General features: G+C 48.7%; 1 protein-coding gene across 1 annotated transcript; it reads left to right on the forward strand.

Moving 5' to 3' along the window:
- Nucleotides 1-1772: 1772 nt before the first annotated feature.
- On the forward strand, nucleotides 1773-10320 carry hfp (Poly(U)-binding-splicing factor hfp). Its single transcript, XM_034977655.2, has 5 exons — nucleotides 1773-1992; nucleotides 6055-6160; nucleotides 7508-7564; nucleotides 7634-7853; nucleotides 8046-10320. Exons 1-5 carry the CDS (start codon nucleotides 1984-1986, stop codon nucleotides 9328-9330), a joined length of 1677 nt encoding a protein of 558 aa, XP_034833546.2. The 5' UTR covers nucleotides 1773-1983; the 3' UTR covers nucleotides 9331-10320.
- The last annotated feature ends 10829 nt before the right edge of the window (nucleotides 10321-21149 follow it).

Below are 21149 nucleotides of genomic sequence, written 5' to 3' on the forward strand. Positions count from 1 at the left end.
TGTGATAGGAAAATAACATTTATCACAATGGTGTAGGTCTATTTTTCTTTCGGTGATCTCCTTAAGTACTAAATACGTGGCCTTTATGTGGCCCATCGACATAGGAATACACCAATATACTACTTAGAAATTTTTTGATGTGGCCTTTGTTCTGGTGAACAGCGCCCCCCTGTCAATGTCATTCAAGTGCCAAGAGAGCCTTGTCGCCATCTTGTCGCACTGTACCATAGAGATATTATACATAATATGGTATACATCAACATTCATCCAAGCACTGTAGTCTATGGTCAAAAGCAGAGGTGGCAAAGAGTAAGTGCTCAAAAGGGCTAGAGCCCAGAGCCGTAAAATCTGTTAAAAAAAAGTGGCAAAGAGTAAAATATCTATATTCAATGTACGTGACTTATGAGCTATGCTTGCGGGTACCTACCTACCTATGCGTAGGTAGTGATTATACAGGCTCTTAACAGATAGAACGAATGTTGTTTGGTGTAAAAAATCTCTATAATTTTAGTTTGTGCAATTAGAACTAGATGGCGTTTTATCAAAAAATAAATTACGGTGCGACTGGGTGCGACAACGCTATCTTGGCGCGTGGCGAAATTCGGAACTAACGTTGCCGTCAAGTGTCCCCTTTGTTCTTGTTTGAATACCTATTCGCCTTTGTTCTCCAACAGGCAGCGCCCACCTGTCAATGTCAATCAAGTGGCAACTGGCAGGAGAGCCTTGTCGCACTGTAGTCTGGCTGGTCTATCTAGTCTAGCTATCTCTACGACTTCAAAAAGTTTACTAGGTGCTAGTACTAGCCACAGAACACTATTACTCCTATGCTACTAGCTGAAGCCCGCGACTTCATCCGCGTGGATTTTAAAAATACTGAGGGAATTCTTTGATTTTCCGGGATAAAAAGTAGCCTATTTCACTCTCCAGGTCTATATCTATACCCATAGACTGTACGTATAGTCTATAGTATACCCATGCAAAAATCACGTCAATCCGTTGCACGTGGCGACTTGATTGAAGGACAAACCAACAAACAAACACACTTTCGCATTTATAATAAGAGTACTATAGCAACTTTGACATCCATGTTTGTTCTACATTTTAGTTTACGCAGTGTAACTGCATTCGTGATCCATCCATTCAACCTCTGTAGAAGTGTACTGCTGGGGGATATTCACTTATAAATTAATGCTAAATTCAACATAATAATATAGAGGATGCAGTACCTACAAAAATCATGTGTAAAGAAAAAAAGAAAATTTAGTTTTAAATAATAAATTACAGGTTTTGTTTTATTACCTCAACTTTTGGTACTGAAAGTACTTCTTTCAATGTATAAAATAATAAACAATGCGGCTGAACTAAGAATAAGACTGAATTTCTGCCATATTGCGACGTGTACCTAAGCGGGATTATAATTTTTGATTCGAATTTTCTTTGAAGTCACTAGTATACAGTAGATAATCTATGGTCACTACCTATAAAAATAATATTATTATGAATCAAACCTGCACACGTATTGTACGTATAGCTATATAGTTGACCTAAAAAACTAGTATCCAAGGCCGGAAAAATTTAAAAATAAATTATATACAATAGTTACTGCAATTAGAAACAGATGGCGCCACTACGAAAGAGTAGCTGACATCTCTATTCCAGTATATATATATAATGTACTCTGTGGTGATTATATACTCTTTGGTATGTAGGCATAGAGATAGTATATTACCTATGTAGAATGTAGATATGTAGGTATTAATGAATCAGAATGTCAAAAGAGAATTATTATTATTATATGTACACCAAGCTAAAATAAAATAATTGTAATACATAAAATATTATTTTAACGAATAAGTTTGCTATTATTTCGAACTCGTGTTATTTTGTGGATCTTGTAAGCGTGTCAGACAATACATAATTGCATTATTCAGAGTGCGAAGTCCTTTGTGAATTGTGGTATTTGCAGTTTACTCGCGAGCCCTGATGGAATTGGTAAGTTTTTAAACGTTTTTTGAGAAAATACGACGCATTATATTATTTTATTCTTTATTGTGGTGCGGTGAGTGGAGAAACGCGCGTGCGTTCGTCTGTCGGTCTGTACTTAACCAAACTTTGGTCACGTATAGTTTCGTTTTGTCAGATCCTGCTTCTTCCTTTCTAGTGATAACTTCGTTATTATTGGTTCCCGTGACCTAAACTTTGTTCTAATGTAGGTAAGTATTTCAATATTGACATTTGGCAATTGGCATTGGCGTCAGTAATTGAATCAATTCCATTTCTACTCGCATAACCTACAAAATAATAATAAGTAGCAACTTGCCTCAGTATTCGGTATCGCAATGGAGCATCGTTCGAGGATATGGTGTTCGTGTCGCTTCTAACAACAGAGTATCATCGTGTAATTCTGACTCGGCACTTCAGCTAAGTATACTCAACCAGAAACTTGCCTTAGCATTTTGACAACAACTTGCAATAGGTAAATCAGAGTTTCTTTACTATTAGTACTATCTACTAATGTTTTATACCTAAATGTATCTACAATACATCGGTAGACTTGCAAGCAAAAACAGATCTTCTAGTTTATGATGAGTAAAGTACCACCCGAGGGTGGGGGACATTGGTGTGGCTGGCTGCTACTGCTCATGCAGGCAACTTGTTCCGTGTGAGTCGCATGTGTCCCACGGAGACTGTCTGTGACTGTTCAGTGCCATGTCGGTGAACACACAACTTGTTCCGTGTGAGTCGCATGTGTCCCACGGAGACTGTCTGTGACTGTTCAGTGCCATGTCGGTGAACACACAACTTGTTCCGTGTGAGTCGCATGTGTCCCACGGAGACTGTCTGTGACTGTTCAGTGCCATGTCGGTGAACACACAACTTGTTCCGTGTGAGTCGCATGTGTCCCACGGAGACTGTCTGTGACTGTTCAGTGCCATGTCGGTGAACACACAACTTGTTCCGTGTGAGTCGCATGTGTCCCACGGAGACTGTCTGTGACTGTTCAGTGCCATGTCGGTGAACACACAACTTGTTCCGTGTGAGTCGCATGTGTCCCACGGAGACTGTCTGTGACTGTTCAGTGCCATGTCGGTGAACACACAACTTGTTCCGTGTGAGTCGCATGTGTCCCACGGAGACTGTCTGTGACTGTTCAGTGCCATGTCGGTGAACACACAACTTGTTCCGTGTGAGTCGCATGTGTCCCACGGAGACTGTCTGTGACTGTTCAGTGCCATGTCGGTGAACACACAACTTGTTCCGTGTGAGTCGCATGTGTCCCACGGAGACTGTCTGTGACTGTTCAGTGCCATGTCGGTGAACACACAACTTGTTCCGTGTGAGTCGCATGTGTCCCACGGAGACTGTCTGTGACTGTTCAGTGCCATGTCGGTGAACACACAACTTGTTCCGTGTGAGTCGCATGTGTCCCACGGAGACTGTCTGTGACTGTTCAGTGCCATGTCGGTGAACACACAACTTGTTCCGTGTGAGTCGCATGTGTCCCACGGAGACTGTCTGTGACTGTTCAGTGCCATGTCGGTGAACACACAACTTGTTCCGTGTGAGTCGCATGTGTCCCACGGAGACTGTCTGTGACTGTTCAGTGCCATGTCGGTGAACACACAACTTGTTCCGTGTGAGTCGCATGTGTCCCACGGAGACTGTCTGTGACTGTTCAGTGCCATGTCGGTGAACACACAACTTGTTCCGTGTGAGTCGCATGTGTCCCACGGAGACTGTCTGTGACTGTTCAGTGCCATGTCGGTGAACACACAACTTGTTCCGTGTGAGTCGCATGTGTCCCACGGAGACTGTCTGTGACTGTTCAGTGCCATGTCGGTGAACACACAACTTGTTCCGTGTGAGTCGCATGTGTCCCACGGAGACTGTCTGTGACTGTTCAGTGCCATGTCGGTGAACACACAACTTGTTCCGTGTGAGTCGCATGTGTCCCACGGAGACTGTCTGTGACTGTTCAGTGCCATGTCGGTGAACACACAACTTGTTCCGTGTGAGTCGCATGTGTCCCACGGAGACTGTCTGTGACTGTTCAGTGCCATGTCGGTGAACACACAACTTGTTCCGTGTGAGTCGCATGTGTCCCACGGAGACTGTCTGTGACTGTTCAGTGCCATGTCGGTGAACACACAACTTGTTCCGTGTGAGTCGCATGTGTCCCACGGAGACTGTCTGTGACTGTTCAGTGCCATGTCGGTGAACACACAACTTGTTCCGTGTGAGTCGCATGTGTCCCACGGAGACTGTCTGTGACTGTTCAGTGCCATGTCGGTGAACACACAACTTGTTCCGTGTGAGTCGCATGTGTCCCACGGAGACTGTCTGTGACTGTTCAGTGCCATGTCGGTGAACACACAACTTGTTCCGTGTGAGTCGCATGTGTCCCACGGAGACTGTCTGTGACTGTTCAGTGCCATGTCGGTGAACACACAACTTGTTCCGTGTGAGTCGCATGTGTCCCACGGAGACTGTCTGTGACTGTTCAGTGCCATGTCGGTGAACACACAACTTGTTCCGTGTGAGTCGCATGTGTCCCACGGAGACTGTCTGTGACTGTTCAGTGCCATGTCGGTGAACACACAACTTGTTCCGTGTGAGTCGCATGTGTCCCACGGAGACTGTCTGTGACTGTTCAGTGCCATGTCGGTGAACACACAACTTGTTCCGTGTGAGTCGCATGTGTCCCACGGAGACTGTCTGTGACTGTTCAGTGCCATGTCGGTGAACACACAACTTGTTCCGTGTGAGTCGCATGTGTCCCACGGAGACTGTCTGTGACTGTTCAGTGCCATGTCGGTGAACACACAACTTGTTCCGTGTGAGTCGCATGTGTCCCACGGAGACTGTCTGTGACTGTTCAGTGCCATGTCGGTGAACACACAACTTGTTCCGTGTGAGTCGCATGTGTCCCACGGAGACTGTCTGTGACTGTTCAGTGCCATGTCGGTGAACACACAACTTGTTCCGTGTGAGTCGCATGTGTCCCACGGAGACTGTCTGTGACTGTTCAGTGCCATGTCGGTGAACACACAACTTGTTCCGTGTGAGTCGCATGTGTCCCACGGAGACTGTCTGTGACTGTTCAGTGCCATGTCGGTGAACACACAACTTGTTCCGTGTGAGTCGCATGTGTCCCACGGAGACTGTCTGTGACTGTTCAGTGCCATGTCGGTGAACACACAACTTGTTCCGTGTGAGTCGCATGTGTCCCACGGAGACTGTCTGTGACTGTTCAGTGCCATGTCGGTGAACACACAACTTGTTCCGTGTGAGTCGCATGTGTCCCACGGAGACTGTCTGTGACTGTTCAGTGCCATGTCGGTGAACACACAACTTGTTCCGTGTGAGTCGCATGTGTCCCACGGAGACTGTCTGTGACTGTTCAGTGCCATGTCGGTGAACACACAACTTGTTCCGTGTGAGTCGCATGTGTCCCACGGAGACTGTCTGTGACTGTTCAGTGCCATGTCGGTGAACACACAACTTGTTCCGTGTGAGTCGCATGTGTCCCACGGAGACTGTCTGTGACTGTTCAGTGCCATGTCGGTGAACACACAACTTGTTCCGTGTGAGTCGCATGTGTCCCACGGAGACTGTCTGTGACTGTTCAGTGCCATGTCGGTGAACACACAACTTGTTCCGTGTGAGTCGCATGTGTCCCACGGAGACTGTCTGTGACTGTTCAGTGCCATGTCGGTGAACACACAACTTGTTCCGTGTGAGTCGCATGTGTCCCACGGAGACTGTCTGTGACTGTTCAGTGCCATGTCGGCATGCAAGTACCTTATGTACTGCAATATGCATCAGCTCTGTAGTTACTCTTATACCTTAAGGTCTTTGTTAAGCGCAACATTTTTGAAATCAGCTTTCTTTTGTATACCTATTTATATTCATTTTTCCTTCTTTTACCGTTTGTGATAACTAATATTATATTAGCTAGGTCAGGGGTCGGCAACCTTTTGAGACAGCAGAGCCAAAAGTCACAATTCATAAAATTTCAGTTTTCAAAGCCCTCTCACCGCGGTGATGTTTCAGTTGCAGGCGGGCGCAGGCGCGGTGGGCGCGATGGGCGCGGTGGGCGCGATGGGCGCGGTGGGCGCGATGGGCGCGGAGGGCGCGGGCGGTGCGGTGGCGCAGCGCGGTGAGTGGGGGAGCGGAGGCCGTGAGCTGTTGCAGGCGCGGGGCAGCGCGGCGCTCGACACTCAGTGATCTGAGTTCTGCTTTCTGTTTCAGGCTAGATATAAGTTAGGTTATCGCCAAGCGGGCGCTCCGCACGGGGACCACAGTGTACCTTCTTCAGTATCTATCGTGTCCGTCCGGCTCCGCCCCTCCTCCTCGGTAGGAGGTGTGCTTCATTCATTCTTCATTCTGGGCTGGTTTCCGCACTTAAACGTTTCTGTCTGTTGTGCGTTAGGAGGTATGCAATCAAATTCCATACTATCCTAAATTTATCTATCAATTTATTCATTAAATTCAAAACGCACACTCTTTAATATGAAGACAAAAATCAAACTTTTTAAATTTTTGCTCCGAATGACACTTACAGCGCTCGCAGCGCTGTAAGTGTTAAAAAAAAAACCAATACGAAAAACCATGCTGTGTGCTGAAAGCGCTAGCTGGTAGAGTTCCAAATTGGAACTATTTAAGCTAAATAAAAAAAAAAAATGAATATTAAATACAAGATATTCAGGAAGAAATGATTCCAAATTCAAACTTATCATAGTTACTTTTCTGGACAGTTGTCCTACTGTCCAAGTGTCCAGGAAATTCAACTTTCAAACCAATCTACAGAGTGTGAAATGTGCACATTTCATATTATTTTTTAGAAAAATAATATGAAATGTGCACCAAATAAACTTTTACGAGTGCTTTCGAATCGTAAAGTGAATTCAGCACACTGCTCGGGAACACAGCACCGCACTGCAACTGGTGGCTGTTTAAAAGTTAGAATATTTTTATCTTCATATTAAAAGGTGCAAATTGACTGTTCGTTTTAAATTATTTATTAAAAACAAGTTACCTACTAGATAAAATGAGTTCAAGTGAGGATAGTATGGAATTTGATTGCACACCTCCTAATTTGAAAGCAGAGGCCGAATTAGCAAAAAATGTTTTTTTTTTTAAATTTACTTGTTTCATTTTTTAGAGCACTATACATGTCTCGACCGGCAGTGCTTTTCTGGCCTCGTGTCATAGACATCCTCGCCAAGGCTCGGCTGTCTAACTCACACTCGACCAGAAAAAGCTTACTTCCCGGTCTTGTGCAGTAATGTACTATTTTCGCCGCTTCCTTTTCATTTATTAAGCGGAACCAGTTTGAAAAATAATTTAATTTGGTTTGGTTGGATCAATATTCTACACCAAATACCAAAAGGCAGGTTTGAAACTCATTTCGTCTACAAGCTCGAGTATTCATGACACACAGACAGACAGACAAACGTGGCAGACGCGTGGCGTCAGTCATTAGTGACGCGTCGCTGTGTTGCAGGGGGCTTCCTGGCGGCGCCGATCTACGACCTGCAGCAGACGGGCGACGTGCACACGGGTGAGTGGCTGTGCGCGTGCGCGTGCGCGTGCGGCGCGCGCGGCGGCGACTGACGCAGTGTGTGTGCAGGGCCGGGCGCCAAGTGGTCGACGCTGGCGGGGCTGCTGGGCGGCAGCGGCACGCGGCTGGCGGCCGACGCGGCGGACGCGGTCAACCGCGCCAAGAAGTACGCCATGGAGCAGAGCATCAAGATGGTGCTGATGAAGCAGACGCTGGCGCACCAGCAGCAGCAGATGGCCACGCAGCGCACGCAGGTGCAGCGCCAGCAGGCGCTCGCGCTCATGTGCAGGTACGTGCCGCCCCGCGCGCGAGCCGCGCCGCGCCGTGCCGCGCCGTGCCGCCGCGCGTGATGAGAGCGATGCGCCGAGACTCCCGCCGCGGCTGGTCGAGTCGGTGACGGTCTAGCTGAAAAGATCTGACAGCGCGTCGCGGCGCGAGCGCGGCGCCGCAACGAGCCGCGCTGACCGTCCGTCTGTCGCAGGGTGTACGTGGGCTCCATCTCCTTCGAGCTGAAGGAGGACACCATCCGCCAGGCCTTCCTGCCCTTCGGCCCCATCAAGTCCATCAACATGTCGTGGGACCCGGTGACGCAGAAGCACAAGGGCTTCGCGTTCGTGGAGTACGAGATTCCCGAGGCGGCCCAGCTGAGCCTGGAGCAGATGAACGGCGTGATGCTGGGCGGGCGCAACATCAAGGTGGTGGGGCGGCCGTCCAACATGCCGCAGGCGCAGGCCGTCATCGACGAGATCCAGGAGGAGGCCAAGCAGTACAACCGCATCTACGTGGCGTCCGTGCACCCCGAGCTCACCGAGGACGACATCCAGAACGTGTTCGAGGCGTTCGGCGCCATCACGTACTGCCGCCTGGCGCACGGCGCCAGCCAGACCAAGCACAAGGGCTACGGCTTCCTGGAGTACGCCACGCTGCCCGCGGCGCTCGAGGCCATCGCCTCCATGAACCTGTTCGACCTGGGCGGCCAGTACCTGCGCGTGGGCCGCGCCATCACGCCGCCCAACGCGCTGGCCGGCCCGCCGCAGGCCGGCGTCATGCCCACCGCCGCGGCCGTGGCGGCGGCGGCGGCCACCGCCAAGATCCAGGCCATGGACGCCGTGGCCAGCAACGCCGTGGCGCTCGGCCTCACCAAGCTGTCCGCGCTGGGCGTGCCGCCCGCCGCCGCGCTGCCGTCGCTGGCCGCCGCGCTGCCGCTGCCGCTGCCGCTGCCGCTGCCGCCGCCGCTGCCGCTGCCGCCCGTCGCGCTGCCCGTCATCCCGCCACCCGGCGTCGTGATCCCGCGCGCGGCGCCGCCCGAGCCGGCGGCGGCGGAGGGGCTCGGCCAGCAGGCGGCGCTGCAGCGCAAGCTGCTGGACAGCTCGCCCGACACGCTGCAGCAGCAGGAGTCGCTGTCCATCTCGGGGCAGTCGGCGCGCCACCTGGTGATGCAGCGGCTGATGCGGCGGCGCGCGTCGCGCACGCTGCTGCTGCGCAACATGGTGGCGGCGGACGAGGTGGACGAGGCGCTGCACCACGAGATCCAGGAGGAGTGCAGCAAGTGGGGGCGCGTGGAGCGGCTCGTGATCTACAACGAGCGGCAGAGCGAGGACGACGACCCGGCGCACGCCAGCGTCAAGATCTTCGTGCAGTTCGCGGAGGCCGAGGAGGCGGCGGCGGCGGCGGCCGCGCTGCAGGGCCGCTACTTCGGCGGCCGCACCGTGCGCGCCGCGCTCTACGACCAGGACCTGTTCGACCACGGCGACCTGTCGGCGTAGCTAACCCTTCTACGACGACGACGAGTGTGCGCGGAGGCGGCGGCCGCACCGTGCGCGCCGCGCTCTACGACCAGGACCTGTTCGACCACGGCGACCTGTCGGCGTAGCTAACCCTTCTACGACGACGACGAGTGTGCGCGGAGGCGGCGGCCGCACCGTGCGCGCCGCGCTCTACGACCAGGACCTGTTCGACCACGGCGACCTGTCGGCGTAGCTAACCCTTCTACGACGACGACGAGTGTGCGCGGAGGCGGCGGCCGCACCGTGCGCGCCGCGCTCTACGACCAGGACCTGTTCGACCACGGCGACCTGTCGGCGTAGCTAACCCTTCTACGACGACGACGAGTGTGCGCGGAGGCGGCGGCCGCACCGTGCGCGCCGCGCTCTACGACCAGGACCTGTTCGACCACGGCGACCTGTCGGCGTAGCTAACCCTTCTACGACGACGACGAGTGTGCGCGGAGGCGGCGGCCGCACCGTGCGCGCCGCGCTCTACGACCAGGACCTGTTCGACCACGGCGACCTGTCGGCGTAGCTAACCCTTCTACGACGACGACGAGTGTGCGCGGAGGCGGCGGCCGCACCGTGCGCGCCGCGCTCTACGACCAGGACCTGTTCGACCACGGCGACCTGTCGGCGTAGCTAACCCTTCTACGACGACGACGAGTGTGCGCGGAGGCGGCGGCCGCACCGTGCGCGCCGCGCTCTACGACCAGGACCTGTTCGACCACGGCGACCTGTCGGCGTAGCTAACCCTTCTACGACGACGACGAGTGTGCGCGGAGGAATTCTCGGAAAATATGAGATATTTAAAAATTTAAACTAATACTGAGACTATGTTTCCTGTTAAACAATAGTACATTACTGCACGAGGCCGGGAAGTAAGCTTTATCTGGTCGAGTGTGAGTTAGACGGCTGAGTCTTGGCGAGGATGTCTATAACACGAAGCCAGAAAGGCACTCCCGGTCGAAGCTTGTATAGTACGTTTTTCTAATTCGCCCTCCGCTCTCAGATTAGGAGGTGTGCAATCACATTCCATACTATCCTCACTTGAACTCATTTTATTTAGTAGGTAACTTATTTTTAATAAATAATTTAAAACGAACAGTCAATTCGAGCCTTTTAATATAAAGACCAAAAAATTCATTAAACTTTTGCTCCGAATGACGCTACAAAACCCAATACTGATAACCGTGCGTGTCGTGAGTCGAGCGCTGAAAACGCAATTCGTAGAGTTCCGAATTCAAACTATTTAAGATTAAGAAAAATCTTAAAAATATACAAGATTTCAGGAAGAAATATTATTCCAAATTCAAACCTACTTTCCTGGATCGCTGTACTAATGCCTACTGTCCAGAAATGAAATTCCACACTTACTTTTGTGGACACTAGCAATACTGTCCCGGAAGTTTAACTTTCGAACCAGAAATAGTAGTTTATTAGTCTCATACCTTAAAATTATAAAATCTGCGCGTTGCCCTTGGCCGTTTACGAGACGTATGCTATTGTCTATTCTATTATATCTGTATACTATCTCTATGATCTGGCTATTTTGTCTATGATCAGTGTTGCCAATTTAGCGACTTAGTCGCTTTTGACGACATTTCGAAGACCTGTGATTTTTTTTAATAACCTTTTAACCCACCCACCTTTTAACCCCCTTTTATAATTTTTAGCAACCAAAAACATTTAGCGACCATCTTTTTTCCTGCAATATTTATCAAGAAAAACTTGAGTTTTGACAAAATATGTCATGTGAGTTAAATAAAGTAGTGTATGAAACTCTACATAATTAGGTATAATTTTGCAACCGTTTCATAAACTACTTTTATGCAGTTTCATACAATATTCTATCTTAACATTATTTACCCATGTTTTGAAATCCAAACCATAAAGTCGTGGTAACATTTGTCATAAGTTATTCTTTGTTGGTCGTTTTCGTTTTTTGTAAGAATAAACCTGTATACAGAATATGTCAGCTTCAAGTTTAAACATAATTCAATTCAATTCTTTATTTAATAAGGCAACAAAGACCCATATTTTGTTAGTACACATATAATGCTTAAAAAACTATGTTAGTATATTTTGTTAGTATAATGCTTAAAAACTATGTTAGTATAAACATTTTATTATTATTTTATTTTTACAACAGCTATAATATGACCCTTTGCGCACTCGTCGCCTCCGACCTGTATACAGAATATGTCAGCTTCAAGTTTAAACGTAATATGACCCTTTGCGCACTCGTCGCCTCCGACCTGTATCAATACCTATAATAAAACTGTAACAGGTCAAATTCTGTACATTGAAGATATTTTGAAATTTTTTTTCGAGGTCACTCTATAATCGATACTGAACCCAAAACTGTAATTTTTTTCATTTTTGTCTGTCTGTCTGTCTGTCTGTCCTTCTGTCTGTCTGTCTGTCTGTCTGTCTGTATCACGGCCGCGCATCACGCTGAAACTACTGAATGGATTCCAATGAAACTTGGTACGATTTGAGGTCATACTATGAGGAAGAATATAGGATACTTTTTATCCCGAAATTCAGCATGGTTCCCGTAGGAGAGGGGACGAAAGTTAAAATGTATACTGAGTTGTAATTCATTAACGCGTAGTCCGATTTCATTCATTATTTTTTTGTTAGAAAGGGGATATTTTAAAGATTGTTCCGTAAATATTTCAAGGTCATCGGTTTTTAACCGACTGTCAAAAAGGAGGTGGTTCTTTTTTCTACATCGATTTTTTCGAGGTTTCTGGGCCGATTTGCAAAATTATTTTTTAAATCAACAAAAAAAGTTTACGTCGTGGTCACATAAAAAATTCTGGATTCAACTCCTTAATCCTGATGCTGCAGGGTTACTGCCCGCCTGGGTTATCAAGATTCAGGAAGTGTTCATAGAGAATTCATATTGTAGGTACCAAGCAACGACAACAATCCCGAAAAATCAAAGAGTTCCCGCGGGATTTAAAAAAACTTAAATCCACGCGGACGAAGTCGCAGGAATCAGCTATACAGAATATGTCAGCTTCAAGTTTAAACATAATATGACCCTTTGCGCACTCGTCGCCTCCGACCTGTATACAGAATATGTCAGCTTCAAGTTTAAACGTAATACGTCGCCTCCGACCTGTATACAGAATATGTCAGCTTCAAGTTTAAACATAATATGACCCTTTGCGCACTCGTCGCCTCCGACCTGTATACAGAATATGTCAGCTTCAAGTTTAAACGTAATACGTCGCCTCCGACCTGTATACAGAATATGTCAGCTTCAAGTTTAAACATAATATGACCCTTTGCGCACTCGTCGCCTCCGACCTGTATACAGAATATGTCAGCTTCAAGTTTAAACGTAATACGTCGCCTCCGACCTGTATACAGAATATGTCAGCTTCAAGTTTAAACATAATATGACCCTTTGCGCACTCGTCGCCTCCGACCTGTATACAGAATATGTCAGCTTCAAGTTTAAACGTAATACGTCGCCTCCGACCTGTATACAGAATATGTCAGCTTCAAGTTTAAACATAATATGACCCTTTGCGCACTCGTCGCCTCCGACCTGTATCTGTAGGTATACTTACTGTCACATTACCGACAATTGACGGATTTTATTTTTAGAAGGATGTTGACGATGAGCTGTATGACTTAAATGAAACGATGAAGTGATTTAATGGTTTTTTTTAATAAAAGATTTTACGAAAAAATTCAATACCTACCTAATTTTCAATAAAAAATTCAATAACCTAGTTAGCCCAGCTAGGGGCTATTCCCGTTGAGTCAAGCATTCATTGTATTTGTTGCGGAAACTTATCAATATAATATTTTAGAACATTTATAAAAATATGATTAAAATCTGGATTCAATATTTCGCCGTACGGTTTTTCTGTTATTATTGTTATTGCAATTACTTATACCTATACTTATTGTAATATTTTTTAAATGAAATAAATAAATATAAAGAGGTTTATATTTTATTTATCCCTAAGCATGACATCTTAAAGCATTAATTATGTATATTTTTATTACTTTTTATAGCTTTTTTATTTATTCAGATGCACATTAGCCCTTGACTGCGATCTCACCTGGTGGTAAGTGATGATGCAGTCTACGATGGAAGCGAGCTAACTCGGAAGTGGTATGGCGTTATTATCCATACCCCTAATCGGTTCGTACACGGCATCGTGCCGGAACGCTAACTCGCTTGGCGGTAGCTTTGCCGCTAGGGTGCTGGGTGGTAACTAGCCACAGGTTATGGTACCCTGCCCCATCCATCGGCACGCTGTGGACGATGTGTTGGGGCAACCTCTACACGGCATCGTGCCGGAACGCTAACTCGCTTGGCGGTAGCTTTGCCGCTAGGGTGCTGGGTGGTAACTAGCCACAGGTTATGGTACCCTGCCCCATCCATCGGCACGCTGTGGACGATGTGTTGGGGCAACCTCTACACGGCATCGTGCCGGAACGCTAACTCGCTTGGCGGTAGCTTTGCCGCTAGGGTGCTGGGTGGTAACTAGCCACAGGTTATGGTACCCTGCCCCATCCATCGGCACGCTGTGGACGATGTGTTGGGGCAACCTCTACACGGCATCGTGCCGGAACGCTAACTCGCTTGGCGGTAGCTTTGCCGCTAGGGTGCTGGGTGGTAACTAGCCACAGGTTATGGTACCCTGCCCCATCCATCGGCACGCTGTGGACGATGTGTTGGGGCAACCTCTACACGGCATCGTGCCGGAACGCTAACTCGCTTGGCGGTAGCTTTGCCGCTAGGGTGCTGGGTGGTAACTAGCCACAGGTTATGGTACCCTGCCCCATCCATCGGCACGCTGTGGACGATGTGTTGGGGCAACCTCTACACGGCATCGTGCCGGAACGCTAACTCGCTTGGCGGTAGCTTTGCCGCTAGGGTGCTGGGTGGTAACTAGCCACAGGTTATGGTACCCTGCCCCATCCATCGGCACGCTGTGGACGATGTGTTGGGGCAACCTCTACACGGCATCGTGCCGGAACGCTAACTCGCTTGGCGGTAGCTTTGCCGCTAGGGTGCTGGGTGGTAACTAGCCACAGGTTATGGTACCCTGCCCCATCCATCGGCACGCTGTGGACGATGTGTTGGGGCAACCTCTACACGGCATCGTGCCGGAACGCTAACTCGCTTGGCGGTAGCTTTGCCGCTAGGGTGCTGGGTGGTAACTAGCCACAGGTTATGGTACCCTGCCCCATCCATCGGCACGCTGTGGACGATGTGTTGGGGCAACCTCTACACGGCATCGTGCCGGAACGCTAACTCGCTTGGCGGTAGCTTTGCCGCTAGGGTGCTGGGTGGTAACTAGCCACAGGTTATGGTACCCTGCCCCATCCATCGGCACGCTGTGGACGATGTGTTGGGGTAACCTCTACACGGCATCGTGCCGGAACGCTAACTCGCTTGGCGGTAGCTTTGCCGCTAGGGTGCTGGGTGGTAACTAGCCACAGGTTATGGTACCCTGCCCCATCCATCGGCACGCTGTGGACGATGTGTTGGGGCAACCTCTACACGGCATCGTGCCGGAACGCTAACTCGCTTGGCGGTAGCTTTGCCGCTAGGGTGCTGGGTGGTAACTAGCCACAGGTTATGGTACCCTGCCCCATCCATCGGCACGCTGTGGACGATGTGTTGGGGCAACCTCTACACGGCATCGTGCCGGAACGCTAACTCGCTTGGCGGTAGCTTTGCCGCTAGGGTGCTGGGTGGTAACTAGCCACAGGTTATGGTACCCTGCCCCATCCATCGGCACGCTGTGGACGATGTGTTGGGGCAACCTCTACACGGCATCGTGCCGGAACGCTAACTCGCTTGGCGGTAGCTTTGCCGCTAGGGTGCTGGGTGGTAACTAGCCACAGGTTATGGTACCCTGCCCCATCCATCGGCACGCTGTGGACGATGTGTTGGGGCAACCTCTACACGGCATCGTGCCGGAACGCTAACTCGCTTGGCGGTAGCTTTGCCGCTAGGGTGCTGGGTGGTAACTAGCCACAGGTTATGGTACCCTGCCCCATCCATCGGCACGCTGTGGACGATGTGTTGGGGCAACCTCTACCAAACACATTTATTCTTCCTTTTTTTGGATTTCGCTAATACGGTATTTGACTGTCAAAAATAAATTATTTCTCAGTGATAATTAAATAGAGCGTCTTCCATTATACGTAAATTCCAAATCCTTTGTTAGTTTTATGTGTGACAACCATTTTAAATTATCAATTCATATCAATATAATTTTAAACTAAAAAGCACGTTAAATGATTGTGACGTCACATACCGGCATTTCATAGAAATTCGCATACTAAGCGCGCGTTTTGACGTTTGATAAAAAGTTACTGATTTGACTAGCTAGTTGTCAAATACCGGTGGCCCTATCGCGGTTGTTTGACAGCTACAATGTCACGATCGCAATCACCTCTGATTGGTTAATGCTCACTCACTATTGGCTACAATGCATTGTTGCAACAAGAATCGCACAAATTCAGCCAATCAGAACAATTGAGATTGTAATAATGATTGATGCAGGTTTTAGACAATCGGCCTACGGATCATGCCGGCGTGTGTCTTATGTCGCAGGAAAATGGAATAAGCCGGAAGTTCGCCATCCCTACATTTGTTGAGTGAAATAGTCATATTGAGTTGTCGTTTTAACATCTAGCGGAGTTTGATCATTTCCCTGAGGGATATGGCGAAATCCCGGTTTACTTGTGCCGTTTCGCTGCGACATATAGTATTAGGTTCCTGCAGGGCTGCAGGGCTGCAGGGCTGCAGGGCTGCAGGGCTGCAGGGCTGCAGGGCTGCAGGGCTGCTAACTCCGTGGTTTGGGCTCGACTCGTTACCGCTTTGAAATTAATTTCAAATGATCAGTCAGGCAGGCGCTCTCTGTCTGCAGTAGAGACAATACTAGACAACAACAATCAGGCAGGCGCTCTCTGTCTGCAGTAGAGACAATACTAGACAACAACAATCAGGCAGGCGCTCTCTGTCTGCAGTAGAGACAATACTAGACAACAACAATCAGGCAGGCGCTCTCTGTCTGCAGTAGAGACAATACTAGACAACAACAATCAGGCAGGCGCTCTCTGTCTGCAGTAGAGACAATACTAGACAACAACAATCAGGCAGGCGCTCTCTGTCTGCAGTAGAGACAATACTAGACAACAACAATCAGGCAGGCGCTCTCTGTCTGCAGTAGAGACAATACTAGACAACAACAATCAGGCAGGCGCTCTCTGTCTGCAGTAGAGTCAATACTAGACAACAACAATCAGGCAGGCGCTCTCTGTCTGCAGTAGAGTCAATACTAGACAACAACAATCAGGCAGGCGCTCTCTGTCTGCAGTAGAGTCAATACTAGACAACAACAATCAGGCAGGCGCTCTCTGTCTGCAGTAGAGACAATACTAGACAACAACAATCAGGCAGGCGCTCTCTGTCTGCAGTAGAGTCAATACTAGACAACAACAATCAGGCAGGCGCTCTCTGTCTGCAGTAGAGTCAATACTAGACAACAACAATCAGGCAGGCGCTCTCTGTCTGCAGTAGAGTCAATACTAGACAACAACAATCAGGCAGGCGCTCTCTGTCTGCAGTAGAGTCAATACTAGACAACAACAATCAGGCAGGCGCTCTCTGTCTGCAGTAGAGACAATACTAGACAACAACAATCAGGCAGGCGCTCTCTGTCTTCAGTAGAGTCAATACTAGACAACAACAATCAGGCAGGCGCTCTCTGTCTGCAGTAGAGTCAATACTAGACAACAACAATCAGGCAGGCGCTCTCTGTCTGCAGTAGAGACAATACTAGACAACAACAATCAGGCAGGCGCTCTCTGTCTGCAGTAGAGTCAATACTAGACAACAACAATCAGGCAGGCGCTCTCTGTCTGCAGTAGAGTCAATACTAGACAACAACAATCAGGCAGGCGCTCTCTGTCTGCAGTAGAGACAATACTAGACAACAACAATCAGGCAGGCGCTCTCTGTCTGCAGTAGAGACAATACTAGACAACAACAATCAGGCAGGCGCTCTCTGTCTGCAGTAGAGTCAATACTAGACAACAACAATCAGGCAGGCGCTCTCTGTCTGCAGTAGAGACAATACTAGACAACAACAATCAGGCAGGCGCTCTCTGTCTGCAGTAGAGTCAATACTAGACAACAACAATCAGGCAGGCGCTCTCTGTCTGCAGTAGAGTCAATACTAGACAACAACAATCAGGCAGGCGCTCTCTGTCTGCAGTAGAGAGAATACTAGACAACAACAATCAGGCAGGCGCTCTCTGTCTGCAGTAGAGACAATACTAGACAACAACAATCAGGCAGGCGCTCTCTGTCTGCAGTAGAGACAATACTAGACAACAACAATCAGGCAGGCGCTCTCTGTCTGCAGTAGAGACAATACTAGACAACAACAATCAGGCAGGCGCTCTCTGTCTGCAGTAGAGACAATACTAGACAACAACAATCAGGCAGGCGCTCTCTGTCTGCAGTAGAGACAATACTAGACAACAACAATCAGGCAGGCGCTCTCTGTCTGCAGTAGAGAGAATACTAGACAACAACAATCAGGCAGGCGCTCTCTGTCTGCAGTAGAGTCAATACTAGACAACAACAATCAGGCAGGCGCTCTCTGTCTGCAGTAGAGTCAATACTAGACAACAACAATCAGGCAGGCGCTCTCTGTCTGCAGTAGAGACAATACTAGACAACAACAATCAGGCAGGCGCTCTCTGTCTGCAGTAGAGTCAATACTAGACAACAACAATCAGGCAGGCGCTCTCTGTCTGCAGTAGAGTCAATACTAGACAACAACAATCAGGCAGGCGCTCTCTGTCTGCAGTAGAGTCAATACTAGACAACAACAATCAGGCAGGCGCTCTCTGTCTGCAGTAGAGACAATACTAGACAACAACAATCAGGCAGGCGCTCTCTGTCTGCAGTAGAGACAATACTAGACAACAACAATCAGGCAGGCGCTCTCTGTCTGCAGTAGAGACAATACTAGACAACAACAATCAGGCAGGCGCTCTCTGTCTGCAGTAGAGACAATACTAGACAACAACAATCAGGCAGGCGCTCTCTGTCTGCAGTAGAGTCAATACTAGACAACAACAATCAGGCAGGCGCTCTCTGTCTGCAGTAGAGACAATACTAGACAACAACAATCAGGCAGGCGCTCTCTGTCTGCAGTAGAGTCAATACTAGACAACAACAATCAGGCAGGCGCTCTCTGTCTGCAGTAGAGACAATACTAGACAACAACAATCAGGCAGGCGCTCTCTGTCTGCAGTAGAGTCAATACTAGACAACAACAATCAGGCAGGCGCTCTCTGTCTGCAGTAGAGACAATACTAGACAACAACAATCAGGCAGGCGCTCTCTGTCTGCAGTAGAGTCAATACTAGACAACAACAATCAGGCAGGCGCTCTCTGTCTGCAGTAGAGTCAATACTAGACAACAACAATCAGGCAGGCGCTCTCTGTCTGCAGTAGAGTCAATACTAGACAACAACAATCAGGCAGGCGCTCTCTGTCTGCAGTAGAGTCAATACTAGACAACAACAATCAGGCAGGCGCTCTCTGTCTGCAGTAGAGTCAATACTAGACAACAACAATCAGGCAGGCGCTCTCTGTCTGCAGTAGAGTCAATACTAGACAACAACAATCAGGCAGGCGCTCTCTGTCTGCAGTAGAGTCAATACTAGACAACAACAATCAGGCAGGCGCTCTCTGTCTGCAGTAGAGTCAATACTAGACAACAACAATCAGGCAGGCGCTCTCTGTCTGCAGTAGAGACAATACTAGACAACAACAATCAGGCAGGCGCTCTCTGTCTGCAGTAGAGTCAATACTAGACAACAACAATCAGGCAGGCGCTCTCTGTCTGCAGTAGAGACAATACTAGACAACAACAATCAGGCAGGCGCTCTCTGTCTGCAGTAGAGTCAATACTAGACAACAACAATCAGGCAGGCGCTCTCTGTCTGCAGTAGAGTCAATACTAGACAACAACAATCAGGCAGGCGCTCTCTGTCTGCAGTAGAGTCAATACTAGACAACAACAATCAGGCAGGCGCTCTCTGTCTGCAGTAGAGTCAATACTAGACAACAACAATCAGGCAGGCGCTCTCTGTCTGCAGTAGAGTCAATACTAGACAACAACAATCAGGCAGGCGCTCTCTGTCTGCAGTAGAGTCAATACTAGACAACAACAATCAGGCAGGCGCTCTCTGTCTGCAGTAGAGTCAATACTAGACAACAACAATCAGGCAGGCGCTCTCTGTCTGCAGTAGAGACAATACTAGACAACAACAATCAGGCAGGCGCTCTCTGTCTGCAGTAGAGACAATACTAGACAACAACAATCAGGCAGGCGCTCTCTGTCTGCAGTAGAGACAATACTAGACAACAACAATCAGGCAGGCGCTCTCTGTCTGCAGTAGAGACAATACTAGACAACAACAATCAGGCAGGCGCTCTCTGTCTGCAGTAGAGACAATACTAGACAACAACAATCAGGCAGGCGCTCTCTGTCTGCAGTAGAGACAATACTAGACAACAACAATCAGGCAGGCGCTCTCTGTCTGCAGTAGAGAGAATACTAGACAACAACAATCAGGCAGGCGCTCTCTGTCTGCAGTAGAGTCAATACTAGACAACAACAATCAGGCAGGCGCTCTCTGTCTGCAGTAGAGTCAATACTAGACAACAACAATCAGGCAGGCGCTCTCTGTCTGCAGTAGAGTCAATACTAGACAACAACAATCAGGCAGGCGCTCTCTGTCTGCAGTAGAGTCAATACTAGACAACAACAATCAGGCAGGCGCTCTCTGTCTGCAGTAGAGTCAATACTAGACAACAACAATCAGGCAGGCGCTCTCTGTCTGCAGTAGAGACAATACTAGACAACAACAATCAGGCAGGCGCTCTCTGTCTGCAGTAGAGACAATACTAGACAACAACAATCAGGCAGGCGCTCTCTGTCTGCAGTAGAGACAATACTAGACAACAACAATCAGGCAGGCGCTCTCTGTCTGCAGTAGAGACAATACTAGACAACAACAATCAGGCAGGCGCTCTCTGTCTGCAGTAGAGTCAATACTAGACAACAACAATCAGGCAGGCGCTCTCTGTCTGCAGTAGAGTCAATACTAGACAACAACAATCAGGCAGGCGCTCTCTGTCTGCAGTAGAGTCAATACTAGACAACAACAATCAGGCAGGCGCTCTCTGTCTGCAGTAGAGTCAATACTAGACAACAACAATCAGGCAGGCGCTCTCTGTCTGCAGTAGAGAGAATACTAGACAACAACAATCAGGCAGGCGCTCTCTGTCTGCAGTAGAGACAATACTAGACAACAACAATCAGGCAGGCGCTCTCTGTCTGCAGTAGAGACAATACTAGACAACAACAATCAGGCAGGCGCTCTCTGTCTGCAGTAGAGTCAATACTAGACAACAACAATCAGGCAGGCGCTCTCTGTCTGCAGTAGAGTCAATACTAGACAACAACAATCAGGCAGGCGCTCTCTGTCTGCAGTAGAGTCAATACTAGACAACAACAATCAGGCAGGCGCTCTCTGTCTGCAGTAGAGACAATACTAGACAACAACAATCAGGCAGGCGCTCTCTGTCTGCAGTAGAGTCAATACTAGACAAGAACAATCAGGCAGGCGCTCTCTGTCTGCAGTAGAGTCAATACTAGACAACAACAATCAGGCAGGCGCTCTCTGTCTGCAGTAGAGACAATACTAGACAACAACAATCAGGCAGGCGCTCTCTGTCTGCAGTA

The sequence above is a fragment of the Maniola hyperantus genome, chromosome 17 (genome assembly GCF_902806685.2).
Source record: "Maniola hyperantus chromosome 17, iAphHyp1.2, whole genome shotgun sequence".
Lineage (NCBI taxonomy): Eukaryota > Metazoa > Arthropoda > Insecta > Lepidoptera > Nymphalidae > Maniola > Maniola hyperantus.